Source organism: Sus scrofa, chromosome 11 (assembly GCF_000003025.6).
Source record: "Sus scrofa isolate TJ Tabasco breed Duroc chromosome 11, Sscrofa11.1, whole genome shotgun sequence".
Classification (NCBI taxonomy): Eukaryota; Metazoa; Chordata; class Mammalia; order Artiodactyla; family Suidae; genus Sus; species Sus scrofa.
Genome location: NC_010453.5, coordinates 44170779 through 44196467, shown reverse-complemented (window position 1 = coordinate 44196467; position 25689 = coordinate 44170779). Strand labels below are relative to the sequence as shown.

At 38.1% G+C, this 25689-nt stretch overlaps 1 protein-coding gene and 1 long non-coding RNA gene across 3 annotated transcripts in view; one reads left to right on the top strand and one right to left on the bottom strand.

Moving 5' to 3' along the window:
• The window catches only part of LOC106505309, a 32701-nt gene extending 22620 nt beyond the window's left edge, over positions 1-10081 (bottom strand). The window contains exon 1 of one of the 2 annotated variants that reach the window (XR_002336559.1): positions 9883-10081. This is a non-coding gene — a long non-coding RNA (uncharacterized LOC106505309). Of the gene's footprint in view, positions 1-3879; positions 8583-9882 lie in introns of those variants that run through there. The other variant, XR_002336560.1, reaches the window with a different exon arrangement.
• DACH1 (dachshund family transcription factor 1) overlaps positions 8702-25689 on the top strand; it is a 422381-nt gene continuing 405393 nt past the window's right edge. Inside the window, exon 1 of the mRNA XM_001924267.6 lies at positions 8702-9690. Within this exon, the coding sequence (XP_001924302.4) occupies positions 8846-9690 (845 nt within the window). The 5' untranslated portion in view covers positions 8702-8845. The remainder of the gene's footprint in view (positions 9691-25689) is intronic.

Here is a 25689-nt window from a genome sequence, read left to right as displayed (position 1 = left end):
TAATGCCAGTACACTCAGAGTCTGTGCTTTGATTATATTCAACATGAATAAAAAGATCTAGGGAGAATTCTTAGAACGTAGTTTATAATAGAACACCCTGCCAGTATCCCACTTTGCTCTCCTAAAAACTGGTGGAGGGAGAGTTTGATCGGGGATAATCTATTCAAGTAAAGAATGAATAACACCACCTAGAACCTGGCATAGACATTAGTACAGGCTTGCATTACTATGTGTACTGGGGATTTTTTGAACTGTTAATTTTTAAGGGTTATTTTTATTCATTGAAGTATAGTTAGTTTACAGTGTGTGTTAGTTTCACGTGTACAGCAAATTGATTCCCATGTACACATTCTTTTTCGGTTTCTTTTCCGGTATAGGTTATTATAAGGTATCGAGTACAGTGCCCTGTGCTATACAGTAGGTGCTTGTTGTTTACCTATTTTACGTATAGTAGTAATGTACACATAAAACTCCTAATGTTTATCCCCCCCCTCACCGCTTCATCCCTTTTGGTAACTAGAAGTTTGTTTTCTATGTCTGTGAGTCTCTTTCCATTTTGTAAATGAGTTCACTTGCATGATTTTTTAGCTGGCCAGGTACATTTCTCAGAGCAGCTGTGTGCATCCTTTTCCGTTCCACTGTTCAGAAATGCACTTCTGTCTCAGGATTTAACCTTGGCTAAAGCCTAGGGCCGAGACAGTCACAACCAAACACCTCCCCTTCAAACTAGGACTTCAGAGCCCTGTTAAATCAAAAGAAAAATTCCTTCTCTCCTCCCCAGCCTCCCAGCCCTCAGGATTTTAAATGGTAATGACCAGTTCATTTGAGAAAATGGCATTTTAGTGCTTTTCTTCACAGCCTCTTAAGGCGGATAAGGTATCCCTTTCCCAGGGATGTGCACCTCCTTTTGTTTTCTGGCATTACTGGAACTGACCTGGCATGGATCACTGGGTGAGCAGGCAATCTTAAACACTTCTCATATAAATTACTGGGTCCCTTCCAACTGCAATTGCTCACAGGGTAATACACCCTTTTACAACTTGGATAGCAAAGTCTCTTCGTTCTACTGCGTTCCACGGACCCACACCTCACAGCCCCCTCCCCAGGCCAGGAAACGAGCAGACAAAAAGGCTGATGGACGGATGTGTGAACATCAGAAATGCACGGTCTGGTTTAACTTCGAGTATGTACATAGTAGGCCCTTTGGGATCCTTTTACTCCTCTCAAATCCTTTTTTGCTGCTTTAAAAGCCATCAGCAAAACCCCAAAAAATCAAAATGACATACCCACACAGGTACCCCACTATAAAAAGCAAAGACGTAATAAATATGGATGTCTACTAAATACTAAATTATATTTTTCAAAACTTTCCAGAAAAGAAAATAATGCTCACTTTGTATGATCTACATTTATCAGGTGAAATGACCCATCTCGTTTCCACACGAAAGAGGCTTACCATTAATTGAACCCTCCAAGATTTGCTGTTTGTTAATGATGGCCACATTTTCCAAACAAATGTCTCTTTTCCCATGAACTCTAATGACAAGGTGTGTTTTTTTACTGACAGTTGACTCGGATCAGAGCTTCCAGGATCGAATTTCAGGCCGTGGCTCTGTACAACCCTGTAACTTTCTTTGAAGTTAAACAGTGTCAATCTGTTTCCATGTCTGAATAACTCTTAGAAGAGCCTGCCTGACCCAAGTCAACTCATTGAAACATACTATTTCCCCATAATTGATGTTCCAAATGAATGTCCTTTCATAATAAAATGTGTTGGAAAACAAAACAGCTTTGCATCCGGCACAAGTTGCATCATAATTAAATTTTATTTTATCCCATCGAGGCATGCTAAATGTTGAGCAAAATATAATTTTAAGTAATTTGTTTGTATTCTTATCTGTAGGAGTTGGAAATTAACAGCGTTGCTAGTTTGCGTTTACTGTTAAGCCTGGAGAGCAGAGAGATTGCTTTGCAAACATTACAGTTATTATGTCTGCAGTTGGTACTCTTTGTATAAATTATTGATCAGCCAGCTTATTTTTCTTTCTGCTTAATGGATATTATAGCATAGCCGTTTACAACGCTATAGTTAAGGTTGTGTCAGCACTTCCATTATAATAAACCCTCTGTTACAGGGGGTTTATAACTTGTTGTAAAAATTTGCTCTGGGCTGAAACTTGACATACAAGATCTCGAGCTGGAAGGTGGCAATTGTTATTCTTTCAACTTTAAAAAAAATCTCTTTGTTCTGAAGAGCAATAAATAAATAAACAGTTTATTCTTTTTTTAACAATCCTTGAAATTTCTGACTTCAAACAGAACAATTTTTTATAGGCTATTTGTTGGACAATGATCTCTTCTTTTATTTAATAAAGCAAAGAGAAAGAAAAAGGACCGAGAAAATTAGTTAAAACTACAACAGAAAAACAGACAGTGAATCAATAGAAACTTCTATAATCAAGTTCAATACATTTCTCCTTTGCTTGTGTTGCAAAGTTACTGATGATTTACATTTTTATTTTAAACATGCATTTAAGACTTTTTTCCACCCCCATTCCCAACTATGTAGTCTTTAAGCAGTTCACACGTCTTAATACTGATCTTCTTTAGAGAAAAATGAGGTTTTGGTTATTTAAAGAGAAAGGAGTATGATAATTAGAAAATGCCACATAGGAAAAGGTGCAACTGAAGGTACGATATTTCCTAGAAAACTAGGGATTTAAACATCTGCCTGACTTTTTGACCTAACTTCAACCCAGATTGCTATCCCTCTCACAATGGCCTGATTTAAACGATGAAGGGAATTAATCTCAATCTGTATTCTTACTGCTGCTTCCTTTGACAATTCACTGCTACAATGATCTGTTTATTATTATTATTATTATTATCCAGTATTTGCCTGTGTAACCCTTAATACCAACCCACAGATGGAATTAGGACACTTGAAACTGGAAGTAAGCTGTGATGGACAAGTGGAACAATGTTAACATGGAGCGTTGACTACTTGTCATGGAAACTTGCAGGTTAGAGTCAGGAAAATTATTTTCCATGATGATTTTTTTTTTTTTCCTTTGTAACTCTTCCCCTCTTTGCTCCTATAGCTCTTCTCTTTCTGTCCCTGAAACATGAGTTTAGAGAGTTCTTAAAATAGGCTTCATAACCAGCAAAGTATTTTCAGCCACATTTCACCATCATTCAGAACGGGGCGCGGGGGGGGGGGGGGGGGGTTGGGGTTGAATAGTGACGTCATTGTCTCATTCGGCTCTGAGATCTATGTAAATGTGACCATGCATAGATGACTGCTGGAAGTGTTCAGGAGGCATCTATTGGGCCCATGCATTTCCATGCTGTAAAACAAGTCAAAATTACTTATCACCCTTTAGCCACTACTTTATGAAGAATGGGAGTTTGCCGTATAAAGTTTGAGCACTTCAAGTTATAGCGTTTTCACCTTCAGCTCCCCACCTTCTGTCCTTTGGGTAATTTATCACCAAGCTCTCTGCACCTGGTTTGAGAATGCATCCGTGAGATAAAAGTCCTATTCCTGGTTCTTAAGGAAAGGCAGGGAATTTGAAAAGAGAGGGAGGCTATGGAAATGAGAGATGCAAAGTTAGGAGTTGGAACCCTGAGTGGGGGGGAGCAGAGACAGAAAGTATAAAAGAAGAGAAATCTTTGTTGAAGGCAGTCAGGGTTTATCCGCTGATCTGATTGGTGAGGCCCTGTGTCTGAGTTAAAAAGACTTGAGAGAGTTACTTGGCATAATTTCTTCATCTTCAATGATTTACTACTGAAGTGCAAACATCAATTTTGGACTCTCTCCTGAGAAACGTTTAACAAAGTCACTCAACTACTGGTACCCTGATATCTTTTTAGGCTTACCAAACTTGGCCAGCTCTTTCTTCAACCTCTGCCGGAAGTGTCTCAGTCTTTCTTTTTTTTTTTTTTTTTTTTTTTTTCCTATTAAGGAAACAAGTCCATTAGTAAACATGCAGATGTAAAAACGATCTTCCTCTTTACTTCTCCGTTGTGATATATCTTAGAATTGTTCAGAAGTGCACCCCATTGTTAAAGCTATTTGTGCCGGGTGTGCTAATGCACTCTTTGATTGAGTGAATTAGCAGTCATAACAATCTGGCAGTCTGGCCATAGAAGTGTGCTCAAATTGATTTGTGTTATGGCTGGACTGGAAAATCTAGTGTTAGTTGTTTTTTGCCCTGGGGCATTGTTTGTACCAAACTCCACTTTTCATTTAATTTTCCAATACATTTTGAAAGATTGAAATGCTTGTGATCAACATTTGATCCACTTGCATTATTTAAAAAAAAAAATTCTGAAAGTAATTTCAGATTCCAAAAAACCTTGCTTTCAATTAGAGTAAACATAATTAGAGTGACGTCGTGCTCGGAATGGTAAGTATCCCTTTGAATCTATTAGGCATGTTATCTCCTTGTCCTGTCACTGAAAAGAATTCAGAATATATCTGAAGTATACATCTGTATTTTTCCGTGCATGCTTCTAATAGAACTCGGGGACAGGTTAAATTAAAAGGATAAAATTGCAAGGAACCTCTTCTTGTTGCCCTTTCTGCATATCCCCCCAATTGTTTCTGTTTCATTTAGTGATGGTATAAAAAGAGGATACTCAAAGCTTTCAGGAAATTTTGAGATATTCAAGAAACCTTCAGATAGGATTGCCTTTAAGTTAATCATTTAGTTTTTTTAAAATATTCTATGAAATCTACATTTTCGATCTTAACTATATCCATTGCTATATGGAAACACTAAAGATTTAAAGACATGACTTATCCTGGCTTTGTCAATATTTGTATCTTTCTTACAATCTTCTGCTTCACAGTCATTTACCAGAATTATAATGCAGCATGAATAAACCTTAAAAATGACTATTGATTACAGAGAAAGCTTTGTGAAATCCTTTAGTCAGTTTCCCCACTTGAGAAATCAGTGAATAAAATAGGTCAATAGATAAGGATGGATGGATGTAATACAGTGCTCTGCCTCCCTGGGTTATAAAAAGGGTCAAAAATGAATCCCCATAGAATTCATGTTTTTAAACTCATAAAATAAAACGATACTTACCAACTCCCAATTCTAAGTCCACCTTTCTACAGATTTATTCTTCTTTTTTAAAACCACAGGTTTTGAAAGTATATTGTTATGTTCCCCTGTTTCCATAGAAGCATTTCCTTGTCACTGCCCCTCTTAACCAAATAGGATGCCCTCATCTTCAGGCTAAAGCGCCTGTTGTCATCCAGGTATTCACCGGGACTTTAGCTGCAACAGCTACTCTGTATTTTCTCACTGTCTCCTGAAACCTTACAGCTCTTCTCAAAACTGCGTTTCATACTGCATTGAACTCTGTCTCCTGTGCCGATTTTTGTTAAGTAATAGATGGTGAGCCCTGAGACCACTCTCTCTATTAGTTCCCATTCACAGGGATATCGTGGGGGCACGGCAGGAGGAGGAAGGGGAAGGGAGGGGCCAGGAGGGGGCAGAGGGAGGGAAGAAAATACCTTCCCTGAACTGGTACAAGCTCAGCTTCAAACGATATCCTAGGAAAGAAATTAAAGACTTCTTAATTAGTGCAGCAATTAAGCTTTCTTGGTAGCATTTTAATCAGCACAGGCCCTATCAAAGGACAAACAGAACGATTTGCAGGTCTTTGAATTTTAAACAGTCTTATTGATTTCAGCACAATACATCTTCACAACACACAGGGAGAATTTTCTAATATCAGTTACAGTACTTTGAGTTTTGCTTATGCAAATTGAGTGCAGGTTGGAGAAGAGGAGCTGGAAGGAGAGGACCTGAAACTACCAGAGATGTAAAACAATAAACAAACAAGACAAAAGCTTTGAAAGCAAATGATGTGATGGAAAGAGTGGGAATTTGAAATCTGTGCTGTTCTTTATCTGCTGTTAAATACTGTTTGCCTTAATCATTGGTAATCTTTCTTGAAAAAAAAAAAAAAGGAGAGAAAAGAAATTTTAAAATTTTCCAGGTTTTTCTTTCCTATAGATTTTAATTTGCATTATATATTTTTTCTAATCCTATTGTTTGATCAAAGAGGTGAGTAGTTTCTAAAAAAAAAAAAAATGTTTAGGGATGTGAGATGGAGGGGGAGGGGGAGGAAGCTCCCATTTAGGTGTGTGTAGGGGGAATGCCCCAAGCCCTGCTTTTGAAAGGAGCAAGTGCTGAAAGGGCAGGCTTCCCTGCAGAAAATTTGGAGTTTGCTTTGAAGCTAGGTGGGATAATGGTTTGGTCTGCTATCATTACTTCCTGTCCCTGGCTTCTGAATGTGGCAGGTATGGGATGAGTGACAGTTAAAGGAAATATGAAGAATGAGAATGCTAAGGGTCGATTTAAGACATTGAATCCCCCCCCTTTTTTTTTCATTTGTGGGTAGAATTTATGAAGAAGTTAGTTTAACATTTTTAAAACCACAGCAGAGTTTATTAAAGTTCTACATGCAATTCGAAAATAAAATCAGTTTCTTAGGGCTTAATATCTTCTCCTCACCTCCACTCTTTAACATAGCAGGTTGACATTTTTTAAAAAAGGCGATATCGTCCAATACAGACATAAACATTTAAAGAAGTGTTCTGATGTATGTGATGTATATCCAGTCCTTATTTTTAACTGAAGTCAGATAAGAGGAGTGAAAATGAATATACATTATTTCTGGATATGTTAAAATACATTGGCTAACTAGGTAAAACAGCTGCATAAACTTTAGCTATCTTTGCAGAAGTTAATCTACTTTTTGGTAACAATCAATTTTCTGAGTTCTTCTGACCCAGGAAAGCTTCCTGATATAACTTCTATGCCCCCAAAAGTTTAGTATAAACTTAGACAAATTAGTCAATAGTGCCATATTTCTCTATAAATACTTCCTGCAACTTTTGGCACTCAACTTCAAAAAGGTTAAAGGATAAAAATGATAAAAAGAAATGTGAGAATAATTTCAACACTACACTGTGATCCTGGTCCTAATAATTTATTTTTAAAATCTGTCAAATGCTAAAGCATTGTTTCTATCTTGTGGAGTTGATGAATATGTGCAGACAGGTTTAAAGCCCAATTATTTAAGAATCCTAGAGATACAAACAGAGAACAGACTTGACCTATGGTCAAAAATCCTTGAATAAATAGTACCTTCATGCAACAAGTTAGAAAGGGGAAGAAAAGGAGAGAGAAAGGCAAAGAGGAAGAGAGTGAGTCTCAACCCAGCTTCATGAGGTTTTTAAGCATAGCTATCCGTTCTGCCTTTACAAGTGAACTAGTGAGCTTTGTTTGTGTTCTTTTCATTATTTACAAAACATATTTTTTACTGACAAACTGAGAAGGACCTTCCCAGAATACACTGTTACTTTTCAAATACAATATATACATCTATGTATTGTTATTCACATATCACATTAGCAACTAGCCTTGGGTCTTAAAGGACTTGAGGATTGTTGGTGTCTGTGCAAGACAGGTGAATTAGTTATGGAGTTAGGGAAGAAAAAATTAGGATGTTCTTTTTTCCCCTCCCCACTTTCTAAACCTTCGAGGGTGCCTGATCTCGAATTCTCCCAGTATAATAGACATTTCTGACCTGGCTTTGGGGCAAAAATGAAGTTATTCCGAATCATCCACATCATGGCAAGCATTTCTTTCTTTCCACAATTAGGAAATAAGGAATTGAATAGAGAGCACTCCATTATTCTTAAGCGATTTCAGACTGACTTTTCCCCCACAACTTGAAAACTCTCCTGGCGTTTTCACTATCTTTAAATAAATAATTGAATCGACAGAGAAAATAACCAGACGCATGAAACATACGCTTTGCTTCCATATGGATTTTCCTCAAAATAATTTCTTACTAATCATGAAGTGAGAGTATGTCTTTTCATTTATATCTCATTGCAAAAGCGAGCGGAGACACATCCTAAATCCTTGAAGGAGAGCTCGGAGCGCTCTGGCTCCCTTTAAGTTGGCAGCCGATTGGTTTGAAGGTTTTGGGAAAAAATTACCGGTCTTCGAGGACAAAGTGGAGTATTAAGACCGAGAATCTAGCGGTAGTAGAAGAGAAGATCTCCCTCCGCTTTTCCGATCGCCACTTGCGTGCCCCGGCTTTTCCTCTCCGTCCCTCCCTTAGTTTCTTTCCTTATCCTCCCCCTCCCCTCCTCCTTTTCTTGTTCACTCGCTTTCCCTGGGTCTCGCGCTCTCGGAGTCTCTGCTCCGAGTTCCTGGTTGGATAATTTGGGTTAATACTAGTGAGTGAGGTTTTTGCGGCTTCAAAGGGTATTTCAAGTTTCCGGAGCTCCTCCCCTCTGCACCGTGTGACAACAACAACTCGTCCAGCCGGCAGCCTGCACTTTTCAGCTCATTTTCTCTCTGTCATTCCCCTCTCAATCTTTGATCAATGTACTTGCCAGGGAGAACCCAAGTCCTTCAAACCTCCTCCTTTTCACCTTCATCCTTAACTTTGTGCTAGAGCGGGACCCACACAACAACAGCCGACCCTCCCCGCCCCCGCCCCCACCCCCCCACACCAGCCCCCGATCCCAGCCCCCGGAGAGGACTCGCATTTCGACTTGCGGGACACTTTTGTGCGTTTCTCTCCAGAGCGCCTCTCGCGCTCGCCCCTCCTGCGCTCGCTCTTTCTTACCCTCACCTCCTTTTTCTTCCCTTCTCTCCCCTTCGCCTCCTCGTCCTCTCCCAGAGTTGTTGTTGTTGTTGTCCCCTAGCTCCTTCTCCCCCCCTTTTTCCCCCTTGCCCTCCCCGGGGTGTGTGGCAACTTTTCCCCTCGCTTCTCCTCCTTCTGTTTCCCCTTATATGTGACCATGGCAGTGCCGGCGGCTTTGATCCCTCCGACCCAGCTGGTCCCCCCTCAACCCCCGATCTCCACGTCTGCTTCCTCCTCCGGCACCACCACCTCCCCCTCCTCGGCGACCTCGTCTCCGGCTCCGTCCATCGGGCCCCCGGCGTCCTCAGGGCCAACTCTGTTCCGGCCGGAGCCCATCGCTTCGGCGGCGGCGGCGGCCACAGTCACCTCCACCGGTGGCGGCGGCGGCAGCGGAGGCGGCGGCGGCAGCGCGGGCAACGGAGGCGGCGGCGGCGGCGGTGGCGGCGGCGGCGGCGGCGGTGGCGGCAGCAACTGCAACCCCAGCCTCGCGACCGCGAGCGGCGGCGGCGGCGGCATTAGCGCTGGCGGCGGCGGCGCCTCCAGCACCCCCATCAACGCGAGCACCGGCAGCAGCAGCAGCAGCAGCAGTAGTAGCAGCAGCAGCAGCAGCAGTAGCAGCAGCAGCAGCAGTAGCAGCAGCAGCTGCGGCCCCCTCCCCGGGAAACCCGTGTACTCGACCCCGTCCCCAGTGGAAAACACCCCCCAGAATAATGAGTGCAAAATGGTGGATCTGAGGGGGGCCAAAGTGGCTTCCTTCACAGTGGAGGGCTGCGAGCTGATCTGCCTGCCCCAGGCTTTCGACCTGTTCCTGAAGCACTTGGTGGGGGGCTTGCACACGGTCTACACCAAGCTGAAGCGGCTGGAGATCACGCCGGTGGTGTGCAATGTGGAACAGGTTCGCATCTTGAGGGGACTGGGCGCCATCCAGCCCGGAGTGAACCGCTGCAAACTCATCTCCAGGAAGGACTTCGAGACCCTCTACAATGACTGCACCAACGCAAGGTAAAGTGCGGGGGGCAGCCTCCGCCGCCCGAGGTCCCTTCCCACCCGCCTCCTCGCCCTTTCCTCGCTCCCTTCCCCGCGCCGCTCGCTCCGCGCGCCCGCGAGCCGCGCGCCCCGGCGAGCGCGGCCCTCTCGTCCCTTTCCTCGGGGCTCTGCGGCCGCTCCCGACCCTCAGAGAAGTTGGCACCTCACCCTGCCCAGATCTCGCTCTTCCGGCCGGGTCCGCCCCTTGCTCTCCAGGGCGCCGGGGCTCGAGTGCTGTGGCACGCGGAAACCCCAAGCTTCGGGGCCGAGGGAGCGGGAAGGAGGAGGATGATGCCTTTCCAGGGGCCACCGCGCCCTTCCTGGGCCACGCTGGCGTCTGGGGACACTTCTCCGCGCGGCTGCCCATGTACGCTCCCTGGGACCAGGGTTTCACCGAGGGGCACCCGCGGGGCTGCTCCGAGGCTCCAGGCGGCGTCCCGGGGGCGGAGGGAGGTCGTGACCCTTCTCGGTAGGGTTCGGGGAGCGGGAAGATGCCCTCCCGATGGGGGCCCCGCGAGGTAGCTTAGGGAATGGGTTGCTTGGAGGTCGGGAAGGGGACGGCCCCAGAGGCCGGGAAGCCGGGGCTATCCCAAGGGACCCGCTCGGAGTTCAGCCTCAAAGCCCCAAGGGCCAGCCCGCGGAGGGGAGGGGTCTGTGTGTGCGCGCATTTGTGCGTGTGTCCGCGTGTGAGTCTGTGCGTGTGCAAAGAAGATAAGGGGATACGTTTGCCCCGGGGCAGACGCGAGGGGACTCGCAGGGTTCCCTCTATAGGGGGAGGTGAGCGGGTGACTGAGCCTCTTGGAAGCTGAACTGGAGAGATGGGAAAGGAAGACCACATCTCGCTCTCTAGCTCTCTCTCCAAACTGTTCTTTCTTGTCTTTTTCTTTTCTTCTTTTTTTTCTTTTTTTAAGGTTAGTAGCTCACGCAATGAGCAGGTGCAGGTTTGCACTGGAATGTTCTGTGGACCTGAACACCCGGTGCCGTGGCTTCCGCAGCCCGGCAAAGCGCGCGAACCTTGGAGGCCGCGGAACCCGGAGCCCGGCCAGACCAGTTTTATGCTAATGAACGCTCACTGGGGGAGGATCTACCGAGAGGGGGCGGGAGTGGGGTAACTTTTCAGTTTCGGGGTAGAAGTGATCATTCCACTGGCGCTGATGGTTCCGTCTTGTCCCCACTGTTGGCCTCAGAGGGAAAAGTTCAGAGATGCCGGGTAAAAGCGAGTAGGGAAAGTTGGAGACTAGAAGTGAGCGCGTGGGAACTGCGCGCAAAATTTGTGCGGAGACCTCTGTACCCTCCTAATAGGTTTAAAGATCAGAAGAAGGACCAGAGTTTTACTCCTTTGTGTGTGCGCCCCTGGTAGAGCTAGGGAAACTGAGGTGGGAAGGATAAGAGGGATGGGACTAGACCGGAAGGAAACCGGGATGCAAAACCCCCAGCTGTTTCTACCTCGGAAGAGGGCTTCTGGCTGCTGTGCCCCTGGAGAGGCTGTAGGCAGAAAAAGACTTGAACTCCTACTCAGCAAATGCCTGAGGTATCCTGACGTAGCCAGAAACTTTTTTCCTTGTTTATTTGTCATTCTTTGCATGGGTACATGCGTGGGTGTGTGTCTGGGTTTTGAACCTTCGTTTCTACTATTTTGGGGTGAATGCTGAGAGCGCGCCCGAGTGTGTACGCGCGCGCGTGCCCAAGAGGATGGACAGGTGGCAGTAAAGATTGAGGGGGAATCTTGATGACTAAACGTCATTTACGGAGATAATTGGACTCCTTGGATGTACGGAAGACAAAAATTTACTATTAAAATTGCTTGAACCAGGGCAGAAGATTGTTACGAAGTTGTTATAAAGAATGCTAGTTGAAATCTGAAGCCAGTTCAGATATGATTGTGATAAAATTGCCTGCCGAGTCAGTAAATTCGTGAAGCGCTGTTTTTCTTTTTAGTAATCAAACCACTCTGCTCTTGAGTCTTCTTTGTGTGTTTCTTACTGCACACACTGCACTAGATAATTAATGGCCATTTCACATGACACACAAAAAACTGCTAGAGAAAACTTCCTTCAAAGACTGCAACGTTATTATCTGTGTAAACCAGGTAGTATTACACCTCAAAATCATTCCCTTGATATTTTGTTTTGTTTTTCTGAAATTTCTGCTTAGATTTTGGAATCGAAGTCTCGACATATGGTTGGAGAATTATTCTTAAAGTTATTAAGCAAAGAATTTTAAAATATTTCTTTCCCGAGGTTTACCAAAGCTCTGGAGTTTAAACTTTCAGAGCCAAGATAAGTTAAATCCAGTAAAACTGTTTATCCCTTCAAACATATCTCATCAGTACTCATTATAGTTTACTCACCTCATCTTTACAATTAAATGTGTTATTCTAAAACTCCATTTCAGGTTAAAGTTTAAATGTGGTAAGTTTGTTGATTTGCTATTGCATTTTGATCTTTTGTCAACTACAAGACTTTTGCAAACCTAAATAAATGCAAATGCTAGAGAAGACATGTACTTACAGATGTCTACCTAGGTTTCTTCATTCTGCCACTGACTAAGAAAAGAAAAAACTTATTGAACTCTCCGCTCACAAAAATATACTGTTTGCATTGAGATGCACTGGCTTTTTTTTTTTTTTTTTTTTTTTAGTGATAATTACAAGTGTCATTGTTATTTCTTAACACTGGAAGCAATAATTAAAATATTTTCATTTTGAATTTACAAAACTAAAATTACTCTTTCATTCAAGCACAATTTATTTCTTTCCTATTAAAATCTTTCTTCATCTATATATATTGATTTCTTTCATTCTGGTTCCTTTCTCCTCTGGCTACTTGAGACTATCTCAAGGAATAATTTATTCAGAAGATAAGAGAAACAGTGCAAAAAGGCAAACTATACAAAATAATATGTACGCAGTGTGTAAGAAATATCAAATCTTAGCATTCTCAGCTTTTTATAGAACATGTATCTAATTACATCTCTTAATAGCATTTAGATACCAGGGAATCTGAGGAGCAAAAATGATGTTAAAGAAAAAAAGGGTTCATAAACTTGCTCAAAGTGGCTCAGTAACTTGGTAACAAACCTTAGAGTGGATTTAATTTGCTTGGGGCTATTGCATCTGTGTGCTATCTATGAAAACTAGAATAAATGTTGAAGCCATCTGTCATTACCACAAGGAGATGAAATAGAGACTGTCACCTCCTTGAGAGTAAAGCTAAATAAAATAAGGGTCTCACAACATGAAAGAAAATGTAGGGAAATATATTTAAAAGTTGTCAAAGGACAAAGTCTGACCTTGATCAGCTTCCTCCAATTATTATTTTTAAACTAAACATCAGTTGCATGAACTTGGCTGTTGCAACAGAGGTCACTTAATTAACTGGTAACCATTAAACAACAACAAAAAAAGAAAAGTAATTATGTACATGGTCAAGTCTCTGTTTGTGTGAGTCAGTTGCTTGTTTGTAGATTTGGGTTAGAATTCAATTTTCCGTGAATTCAGGTAACAAAAAGTGACTCTGTCCTGTTTTGTTATCTAAGGTGATTTTTTTTTTTTTTTTTTGGGTGTGTGTGGGGGTGTGGGCATTGACAGAAGATGATTTTGCCCCGGGATAATCCAAACCAGATTGTGATTTGGGTTCTATGTAGCCCTAGATTTGTGGAGTTCTTCTAAACTTGAATAAATTCCAGATAATTTTATCAGAAGTTTTTTTTATACATATATTTGCAAATAGTATTCTTTGGCTTTAAATCAGTAACATCTTTGGACAGAAAATTGAGAGACTTTACCCATCTTTTTTGTTTAGTTTTGATATGCGAATGCAATTTTAGTATAAGAAATATAAACTATTTTCCAATTCTTGGCTCAGTTTTTTGTCAGAAGTTTTAATAAAGATGGAAAACTGGACCAGTCTATATTTATTTAACATTTCCTCCATTGCATGCTATTCAGTGACACGGACTTAGGCGCTTCAGCATCGATGTACAAAGTTTCAACACAATACAGACTCACTTCTAACAGATAATTACAAACTTGGCACAGAGAAATTCAGAAATTACTTCAAATGAAGAGAGACTATGCTTTTGAAGTTTTTGTATTACAGTCAATTAATGGCTCCTATAAAGCCCAGTGTCTCGTTTTATAACATATCAAAAAGAATATGGCATAATTAGAAGAGTAAGACTTAAAAGGTGAAAGTCTGTTTGGTTCTGTCACTTATTTCTGCATACTTTTTAAATGTTAGTAAATTGCAGTTTAATAACTAATACGTGCATACAATCTAAGAATATTCTAACCTGGGATTTACCTTGTTTAATCAAATTATGTTGCAAAATACAAGTTCTTGAGTTATTTGGATAATGTCTTTCAAAGCTGTTTTTTTCTTGAAGTTAGTTTTCAGTGATACAATCATTATTTTAAAAGTGTACATGGCTATTAAGATGAGAATGGTTTACTTTCTGAAATCCACAGATGATTAGTTAATGCCCTCAGACGCTTAATTTGTTTTGCGCATATAATACTTTATTTTGTGATCCTTCAAATATTATCAAAAGTACAAGAAAGGCCTGTTTTGTTTTGGTTTTTTGTCAGAATTTCCTTACATAATTTTTTTGTGTTTGCCTTTAACACAGAATTTTTGAACTTCATTTTATTAGTCTAAATCTGCTGCTGTTTTTTGTTTAATCTATTGCAGTTTGTGGAAGTTGCATATAAATTATTGAGACCAATATTAGGCACTTTTTTTTTTTTTTTTTTTTTTGCCTCACTACCTCCCCAACCTCCTGAGATGTAACACCCAATATTGATTAAAGTCTTGGCTGGATTTGAGCATAAATCACTCTTCTCTTTGGTGATTTACCATGTGTGATTCACCAGCATAGGAAAACATAATATGCTTTATTGTTTCTCATTTGATGTTTTGTTTTTGGAATGTAAGTAGCATTTGTAAATTAGCTTAATGTGCAACCAAGTAGTTGTTATTTTAGAAACAATTTGTGCTTTGACTGTCAATTAGTATTATTTTATCTTTCCAAGTTATTTTGCTAAATTGTTTCATACAATTGCCTTTGTTAATCAAGTAAAATAATCATTTAAATTGCATTGTATTAGCAACACAGAGCACATGTATTACAAAATATAAGAAGAAATGAAACTCTTACAGGTTGTAAACTGTATCCCTTTGAATCTTTGTCTGAAGAAATTGCTTTGAAATATGCTTTCTGAATAGGTACAAGTGCGTCTTCTAGATTCACTAAACATTTTGGCTTTAAGGTTCTCATTACTCAGTTCTAAAGTTCGACTTTGCCTGAATTTATTCTTTCAAGGTTTTCATTTGCAGACTGTTCACCAGGAAAAAAAAAAAGTCAGATCAAGTTATATACTTTTTTAAAGTGACAAAAAGTGTGAAAAAATTGATATTAACTATTTGGATATTTTAATATGTAATTAATATAAAGTTTTATTATTTTATGTTTGAATTGTTATAGGAATGGAATGACCTTGGCATGTGCCAGCATGTGCCATTCTCTTAAGTGTTGAGTTCCTGCGCTGTGATTGGTCTGTCGTGTGTGTGTGTGTGTGTGTGTGTGTGTGTGTGTGTAGTATAAATGCTGCAGCTAAAGATTCTAGCTAACAATACATTAAAAACACATTTATATTTATACTTTCAGGCTTAAAAACTGTCTTAAGGAGCCTCTTTTCCATTATCTTTGTTATGTCCAATAATTTATTTTTAATGAATAAAACCCTGAATTAAAATCTCACCAAATAGGCTTAGATAAGTGGAATATCAAAGATTCTGATCTGTGCAGACACATATACTTGAGCATAGCAGAATCTCTGTGAGCCCACATTATCCTCAAATTCCTTTGCTTTCCTTCTCAATTTGTTAGAAGTATTTCCAATCAAAAGTAGTTGTTGTTGTTGTTGCTAAGGTACCTTTCCAATAACTTTTAATTACTGATATTTGCTTTTTAGAATATTTCACAGTATAGCAATGACTTAATTAGCATTTTTAGGTTAGCTTACCACATTCTTTCTTTGGCATACAAGAACACCCAGGATAGTATATTTATATTTGGTAGCGTAATGAGTTATTATATTCAATCTAGTAATTAGTTGTTAGATTAAGTGATGGATCATTTTATTTTGATGCACCTATTTCCTCTGGGAAAGTTTCTGAGAATCTTTTAAGAGTGTGTTTATTACAGATACAAGTCCAATTTAAATGTATGTATTAATTTTAATTATTATATACATATAATCATATGTAGGGAGTGATCCAAATTATTCTCTGATCTAAAATCAGAGACCTTGAGTCAGGTGCATTTTAAATTTTCTGTGTATTCTGACTTGGATTTACTTCACAAGAGGATTCTAATTTACTTATTGAAGAAAAATTTTCAGGTAGATTTTTCTAAACTGGGTTTTGAAATGTCCAATGACTAAATTTTGTTAAAATTCTATCACTTATTTCTGCATACTTTTTAAATGTTAGTAAATTGCACTTTAATTGTGGCCCTGTTGCTTTCTGATTCACATTAGCTCGGAATTGATCCAGGATATCAAGCTGGGATTCTTTTGCACATTTAAATATATGTGACTTTAGTGAAAGTTGTCAAGGACAACTTACTAAACTGGAAAACCCACTATGTAATTATTTAATTGATTTTACATTTTTGTGCTTATAAAATATCAAAATGTCTAAAACTGCACAGCACAGCAACACACTGAATAGCCAGTGGCTTTAGAAAAAGTTTTAGAGAGTAATAATTTTAAAAATGTAGTTTAACTAAAGCATCTAAAACATTTTATTATCCAAGATGAATACAATACATGGAATATGTTGCATGTTTCTTGCAGGAAATAAATTTTTTAAAATTTTGATTTGAAGAATAAACTTACTTAATTATATGCATATTTATAGTGGTCTTTCAGTGGATTTTTGAAGGCAGTGTATATGTTTGACAAAAAAAATGGATTTTTTTTGAGAATTATTTTCTCAAAGCAAATATTGAAATGGGAAACAAAATAGATTGGTTACTATTTAGTTAGTAACAATGAAGAATTGAAGAATGTTTCCTTTTCACTGGAACAAATGTATAGAGAGGTAAATTAAGTATTTAGAAGTCACAGTGTAACTTATCTTTGAATTTATATGGAATATCAAATGTTTCTAAATAATTAGATTACCCTTTTGGGGTCACAACAGGAAAAAAACATACTTTTCTTCAAGGATAAGTAAAATATATAAGGAAAGAAAGAATACTATTCAAAGGGGATTAATTATGGAAGCACATATAAGCATTTGCCGTAAATACTTGTTTATTCTATGTAAGGGATATGGTCATTTCTTAAGTAAAGGTAATGAAAATAAATCTCTAGAATATGTAAATCAAGAAATATTTCATTGCATTCACATATCAAGCAGACAAAGTTTTTTGTTAAAATTTTTAACTAATTGTATTCTAAAATTATATTAATAGCAATGACGGGTGGGATGTATTATTCATAGTCTTATAGTTTAAAAATATTTTGTTTATGTATGAATAAATCCCTGAACGTGTAACTAATCTTTGAACCATCACAGCTCTGCTAAAATATATTGATGGGTTCAACAGTATTAATTCCTATTTTACATTTAAAGTATCTGATTTTTTTTAGCTTAATTCTTCAAAATGATATTTATGTCTTGAGTTAGGCAGTTTGTAACCTAATAGTGTCTCTGAATTTTAAATGAATAACTTGGAGCACTTTTAATTGTGATATGAGCAGTGCTTTTTATACTAAGATGGATGTTCTCATGTATGCAACAAGTGTAAAATTTTTATCTGTGTAAAATGTATGACTTGTAATATCACAATGAAAAGTACTCCAGGTTAAGCTAAAAAACACTGTTAAATGTGATTAAACCCTTATCTTAATTTTCCTAGATCTGTATTTTCGTGATGACTAAGATATACTTTTAATTCTTTATGAAAAATATTTATATCTGATAATTATTTTAGCATATGAAATAGACATCAAACTATTAAGTACTAGAATCTGTACTTTACTGAATATCATTTAAAGTGCTTGATGTCACTGCACCATTTCTTTTATTGGTTTATTTCATTGCTGCTTGCACTTTAGAGCAAGCGTATCACTTAAAATCAGTGGATAAATGATAGGAAAACAATTTCATAACCTAAGGAAAAAAGATTGCTCCTCTAAAAGCTTTGCCATCAATGAGATGAGTTAGGAATGAGGTCAATGGGTTAATCTTCAGGTCTACATAAGGAGATGCGTATTACCACTTCTTGCAGTGGACTATAATTGTCTTTGAAAACACCTGGTAGAGGTCCAGTTAAACTGAAATCAATTACTTTCTCAATCATTCCATGGCATTTGTCAAGTCATTACGTCATTGGGAAAAGTGCAAGCCTGCACGCATTTTTTTTTTTTTTTTTTTTTTTTGCAGACTAGAAAGAAGCGTATAAAACTGTGATTATTTAGAAGATTCTGCCTCATCTAAACCTTGATAAATTAAAACCAAAAAAAAAAACCCAAAAAACAAACAAACAAACAAAACAACAACAACAACAAAAACACTTGGGCATAACTGTAAATTGCCATTTGGTAAGAAGTTCATCTTTGCATTTAGTAATCTAAGTAAAAATAATTCATATTCCCCTTTGCGTCATCTGTATGCATATACAGTGACAAGTTGGTTCCGAAAATGGTTCCAAAATGTTTTATGACTTGTGAGCTCTGACACCTTTACCCCTACCTTCTAAGAACCCTCTGACAAGTACATATTATAATCAAAGATGAATATGTGTCTGCTGTTCACTGATTTTTTTTTCTTCACACCATTGACAGTACATGCAGATTTGAACTTGCAGCCAGGAACAGTGCTTCCATGCTTCAAATTTCCAAAAGACCTCCAGGGATAGAAACTTGACCTGCCTTTATGAAACCATAGAATTACATTTATACAAGTTATCCCATGGGAAAAGAATGAACTGATCCCAATTCAAACCTTAATATTGGAGCCTTCTGGGTCAAATTTGATTTTTCTTTCTGTTAACATCTGTTTAGCTCCCAAAGTTAGTAACTACATATTCTTAGGAAATTTACAAAATATTATTCACGAATGATATTTCACAGTTAAGCCAAAGTACTATCAAAATTTTGCAGTGTTCAAGTTTTCAAATGGGACCAAGATGTTACTTTTCAAAACAAAGTATCTTTTAAATATACATACTAGACATAAAAAGTTTAAGCATAAATTTTTCTCATTTGACATGGAAACATTATTTTGTACTTCTGTATTAAATTCTCTTCACAGGAGAGTAAACTTCTGAGGAAGAAACTTTTTTTAGGGAGTTGTTTCCTGTGATAACATTCAGAATATGGCTTTTTATATAAATATATTCATTTTTTCTTAGACTAACATTTTAAAAAGTTATACTTCTTATTTTACGTTTAGTTGGACCACACGAGTTTCCGGAAGGCTGCTTTTTCCACTAACAGTAACAAATAAAGTCTATTATTGATAAATTGGATATGTAAAAGCCATTTTAATTTTAGTTATGTAGACTGGAACTAAATTGGAAAATAAATTAATCATAAGTAAAAAATAAAGAGGAATTTAGGGATGTAAGAGTTTGCTTAATTTCTGTAACATCAAAATGCTGTGTCTTACACACATACACACACAAATGGATATCCACTATAAAATGGTAATCTCCCTATATCAATATTAAATGCCCACTATTAGATTATAGAACCTACTTCTTCATATAGGAATGACTTGCTCTCAATCTTATATATACAGAAACATTTTATAAAAGATCAAGCAACACACACACACACACACACACACACATACATTCCCCACTCAAATACATGCACTGACAAGTATGATGGTTAAATAACTCTATTATTGGATTTTGGAATTGAGGTTAGCAAGTTCCTTCTCCAGTAGAAAATAAAGAACTTCAAAGACCTTTCACCTTCTTTTCCACTTAACATTAATAAAATCATTTGGATAATTTATTATTTCCTGGAAGAAAGAAACATAAAAATTCCTAATAAGAATAGTTATAACAAACCAATTCTTGGGCTATAGGGGCAAAACACTGAGATTTCCATGAGAGGGTACCACTTTTCTTCCTCTCATAAGTCATGATCATCAAGGAGAAAACATTTAGGGTTTTAAACATGTTGTTTATTCTTTTTTATTGCCTGTTCTGTGGCAAGAAAATTTAACTTTCACTGTAAGCTAACATTTTTCTGCCTTGCTTGGATATAAAGCTGAAAATTAAACCAATCCTTTGGTTGTTTTCTAAGGTCACTCTAGTGTCATATTTATAAAATAGCAATGTTTGATTAAATATTTCATTTAATTTAAAAGTTTGACCCAACTATTTTCATGGTGATTTGACATTGCTGTTGCTCTCTACATTCTCTGACTGTGATGGAAGGAAGGAAAGGAAGTGGGTCACATGACTCAACCTCACCCTGCTTTTTTTTTTAGCCATATCTGTGGTATGTGGAAGTTGCCAGGCCAGGAATCTAATCTGTGCTACAGTAGCAACTGGAGCCACAGCAGTGACAACAGCAGAACCTTAACCTGCTGAGCCACCAGGGAACTCCAACCTCATCCTGTTCTTAAAAGGAATCTAGTTTAGGAAAACAAACTGTTTTGACTTTTGCCAGAAATATGATAATATGAAGCTTCTATTACCTTTTTGGTCTTCCAGTAGCACTTTGTAACTCCATTCCCAATGAAGATTAATAGTACACCAGATAAACTAAAAATAAAATAAATAAATCACTTAAAAAAAAACCCTTGCTATAAAATGCATGAAAGGAGGGGGAACTTTTATATTTTAGGTAATTATCTATAAGCAGAGTGATCCTTGATATCCTACAGAATTCTATATCATACTTAATACTGGAAGCCTTTTGGCACCAAACTCAATTTCATCATCTTAAATATCTTTATCATCTAAATTGTCCTCATAATAAATCTTCTTTATTTTGGTAGACATTCTGGTGAAATTTTCATGAAACATAAACCCATATTTACCTATCAACTTCTATCCCAAAACAAAACAGACTGGGCTTTTTGAGCTGTTGATATTTAGATTAGATTCCCCAGTTCAACAGTGTGAAAATAGAATTTATTTTTATTATTTCCTTCTAAGTTTAGCAAACGAAATAAAAATGGTATATTCGATCTGAAGTAAACTTTTTTTGCTCTTTTGGAGAGTGGGTTACATAAGGGCCCATGACAGGGATGCTGTTTGTTTTTCACAAAAGTTGTTTGTGATTTCAGGTACTCTTGGGAAATCTCTTGATCAGATTCACATCTGTTCCTGTCAAAGTGGGTGCTAAGATACCGGTCACCCAGCAACCATGTCCAAGAGGGAATTGGGCCGATAATAACTTCAAAAAGGAATGACAGATGCTAGATTAGGATGAAAGACAAAACGCATGAAAAATGAGCTTGTTAGAATCAAAAATTTGTTCAAGCACCTTTATGCAAATTAAATGAATATTGAATATTTGCATGCAGTAATTTCTACTTTTTCGTTTGATTCAAAAGAATACCACATTTAAAACTTACAAATGTGGCTTTTTTCTTTTGTACTAATCAACATAAAAAGCTGAATCTCCCTTTAAAAAGAATCAGATTAGCCACCTGGGTTCTTGTATCTCTACTAAATTTATGACAATGTTTTTCTTATAACAGTGGTACTCTTTGGGACAACTTGGTTTATCGACTTTTTTCATAATAAACAGTCTCCTATGAATTAAGGTTATTTTAGATAAATATAAATCCATTTATTGAGAAAGCATTTCAGAAGTAACCTTATCCTATTGTCCTTGAAATTGGTTAATGTACATTAATAAAAGATCACTCAAGATGAGTTCACACCAAAAGCACAGGCTTCTCACTGACTGCTTAAATAACAATGCATTAAAGTAAAGCAGGGTGGTATTCCTGAAATGAAAAGTAGAAAGATCTCTTCAAAATTTAAGATGCCTTTTGATGTATTGCTAGTTTTTCTATTGAATTGTTCACATACTAATCAGAATTTAGAAGAGCCTGATAAAATGTAGTGATTGAGAGAGTTTTCTGAGTCTTGGTTTAGCAATGTCTAATGTGGTCACGTAGAGAAATTGATTTTCTTCAGAAATTAATTAATTTTTCATATCGCCCTAAGCTGCAGTTAAAAAGAGTGCATACTTGTCTGTTTTTTCCAGAAATATTGCCTAATCATATTAATACCATTGCCCCAAGGATGAAAAGATAATTGTACAAATGCATTTGGAAATATGTATCACTGAGTATTTATGATTAAATTATGCAAATGACCCAGCTCTCATCCTTTCCAGACCCAGATTGTCTAATTAGGATTGATATGCTGAATAGATGTTCCAGAATTTGAATACAAGCATGTCCAAGGAGCAGAAAATTGGAAATGACAAGGCTGAAATCCAAAGAAAAGTGTCTTTCGTTTCTATACTTTGTTAATGTGCTGTTAGCAGTTGAGGGTTTTTTTTTCCCTCCCTTTGGCTATTTTGTGACTCATATGTCCATATTAGAAGCAAGTATGCAAAATGAATTGAACTTTAGCAAATAGCATTTCATTTCTATTTGGTGCTTGTTTAAAGAGAATAATCCCCTGATGATTCAAAGAGAACATGACTATTAAGTTGCTTCAAACAATGTGAACTTAACCTTCATGGAGTGACTTTTTAAAAACTTACTTTGTATTGGTATCAAACCCTTATTTCAAAGCTAGCTCTCCAAATTTCATAGCATACCAAGGCAGCATTTTCTAAGGATACATTTTTCTTGACTCAGTAATTATTTATTCATTTACTTAAATACCCATCTCCTTATATTTGGAGAAAACTGTTCCAGGGACAGTTCTGATTAGGGGGAAAAAGCAGTGCTTTAAATGTAACAATGTTTGAATTTGAGATCCTCAGCAGGCTTTCTCCCTCATTGATTACACTCATTCATCTTAGATGGAGGGGTGGTGGTGAGGAGTGAGGAAGGGTCTGAACTGTCAGGACTCCAGCCTTTGTTAAGCAGCGGGTAGTCACTGCCTCTGAACTCGCCTGGCTCCTGCTTTCCATCTGCAGGATGATGGATTGCTATGTTTAATACATTTCAGCTTTTGTCTGTCATAGTGTGGACAGACAGTACTATCAGTGATTTCAACAGTGATTAGGGAACTGTTTCAAACCACTCCTATTGGCCAGACAGCTTCCAGGAACGTCTGATGAAACATACTCAGTGGTACTCTCGCCATGTAAATGTGGAGTTTAACTAGGTGGAGATTGTGCATTCACTGTTTAAACCAATGCAGAAGCCCACTGAGAATTTTCCTAGACTACATATCCATTTTAGAACAAAATTGCACGAGGCAATATTGTAAGAACATTTGGGATCTCAAACCAAAATATTTTTCCCAAGGGCCCCAAGTGAGGATAAATTTGAATTCTTTAAAAATAGTAATGGCATATGTTTAATGGCAGAACTGTATTCTGTAGACTGTGATGTAGGTTGTTGCTAAACTCATCAATATTGAGATGTTTAGCTAAACTGGGAGGTTAGATAATGTGAGGACTAGGTTAAAACAATAAGACATGACATGGCATGTGCTATTCTGGGATTTGCTGAGCTGTGGGTGCTTTGTGGTTCACAAGTCCAAAGAGTGAATGATTTCAACAACCAGAAAGCCACTACGTACAGCTGGATATTTTCCCTGGAGTGTCTTATTCTATTTATAAAGCTGGTGCTAAGAAAATACAATTAACTAATGTGAAATAAAGTATTCTTTTAATCCCTTGATAGCTTAGGCGAAATGTTATGGGAAAAATCAGACTTTTATATCTAAATAAATTCAATTTTACTAGTACTATTACAATGGACCAAATGTAAATTACAAGGTAAATTTAAAAGTGGATTATGAACAAGAAGTTTTAACTCTCTTGATATACGGGTCATTATCAAAATACTTAGTTCAGCCAAAGTTTTGGAACAAAAATCTAAATCTGGAGAAGCTGCATGCTTTCAACTAACCTCTAATAATAGGGAAGATTAAAGAAAATGTTGATAGTTAGCCCCAAATATTCAATGAAAATAAGAACTCTAGGTCCCTGATTAAATATTCTCTTACTGATAGGGTTCTTATGTTGCAAAAATTTCATCTGAGATCCTTTCAGTAAATGTTTCTGGTTTTTGAATGTGTGGTTACAAATGTAAAAACACACAAATTCACAGTTAAATAGCATACCCTGTTTCTTTTCATCCAGTTCAGCAGCTAAACCTGTTGGCACTTTTGCCATTGCTGGTTTAGTAATAAGGACAGGTGGCAATGTACCGTCTGTGAGAGTTATACAAACATTCATATGTTTTGCAGTTTTTCTTGATCTTTATTTTATTTTAAGGCTTGTCTTATTGCAACAATGTTCAGCATAAAAATTGTGCATTCATTCGGCATCTTCTAAAGGAGTCATTTGTCAGAGTAAATCAAAGGTATAGCTCATAGTAGACTTTTATGCAGAAATTACATAACTGGGTTTAAGTAAATCTGGCGTTTTAGTCAAAGCTATTTACAGTTTATGTAGCACATTGCAAAATAAAATACTACCCCTCAACATTGTTGTGCTGGCTAATCATTCGAACGTATTTTTGCTAAACGTCTTTAGTTGTAGAATACTGCATACTCACTTATTGCCTCTATGGTGTGGGGGTGGGGGATAGGCAGGGAAGTGGCAGAACATTTATTCTTTTAGAGAAGGATAAAGGTATGCGGGGGCAGCTATTATCAGGTCACATCCCCAGAAATCCCTGCAACATGCAGAATTTCTACCAAGTCAAATGGAAATGTATGGATGAGGCAGCCAGAGTTAAGGTTCTGAGCTGTGAGCTCTGGGCAGTGGATTGAATGGAGGAAAGAGGCAATGCTGAGTTGATACCCAGGTCTCAAGCAGAGCCGTCTTATGAAATGATTGTACCTTACCCTGCAATATTCCTTTTTAAAAAAGAGGTAATCCATAGTCAGTAGAAATTTAGGATAAAGAACCTGGCTGGGGAGAGACCTTAAAGAGAGAAAGGTCTTTTATACCATATCAAATCTATAGACACTTTCCCTTCAAATATTGTAGAAAAAGTGCTTGGCAAATTCAAGTGTGTATTTTGCTCATGGATGAACTTGCTTGGATTATTCAGAACTGGACCTCATGTAACATTGGAAGTATGTGTGTATGTGAGTGTGTGTGTGTGCTCACACAGATGTATCCACATGTATACCATAGATTGCCAACCCCTGTTATACACATTGCTGCTCTTATGTTTAGTTAAACACCATAATTTCAAAGTAATACAAGTCATTTGTCTTACTGTGGTTAAATAAAGAAAAAAAAATGTGTGCTAGAAACTAAATGAATGAGTTTCTCATGAAGCTAAATGAACAAGTTTGCTGTCTGGAAATGTTTCCTCATGGAAGGTTAGAACCTCCTCGAATCTATCCCATCCATCTCGAGCCACAGTAGGAGTGCCCTGGCTTATGCATCTGTGCCCAGCAGCTCTGGGCTTAGTGTCTGATCATTATTGGTTGGTAGATCCACAGTTTAGGGGTAGATCCGGAGTCAGACCTGCAGGTTCAGCTTCTTATTTCTCAGTAGCTTCCTATAATGACTCACCTCTAATGAGGTGAATTACTACTGCATGAAAAAAGGAGAAAAAAGGGTTTTGGCTATTCCAGCTAATACATCACTTTGACTGCATGGGTGATCGGATCAATTGTGCATAAATCAGTGCCTTAAAGAGTCTTAAACTAAGATTCTACCAAAGACCAATCGATCCAGCGACTTGTGTAACGGCATGGTCTCTTGCCCATAGCAAACTTAACAGGCGTTCACAATATGGAAACTGTTAATACGCTGTCAAATATCGAAATGGATGTTTT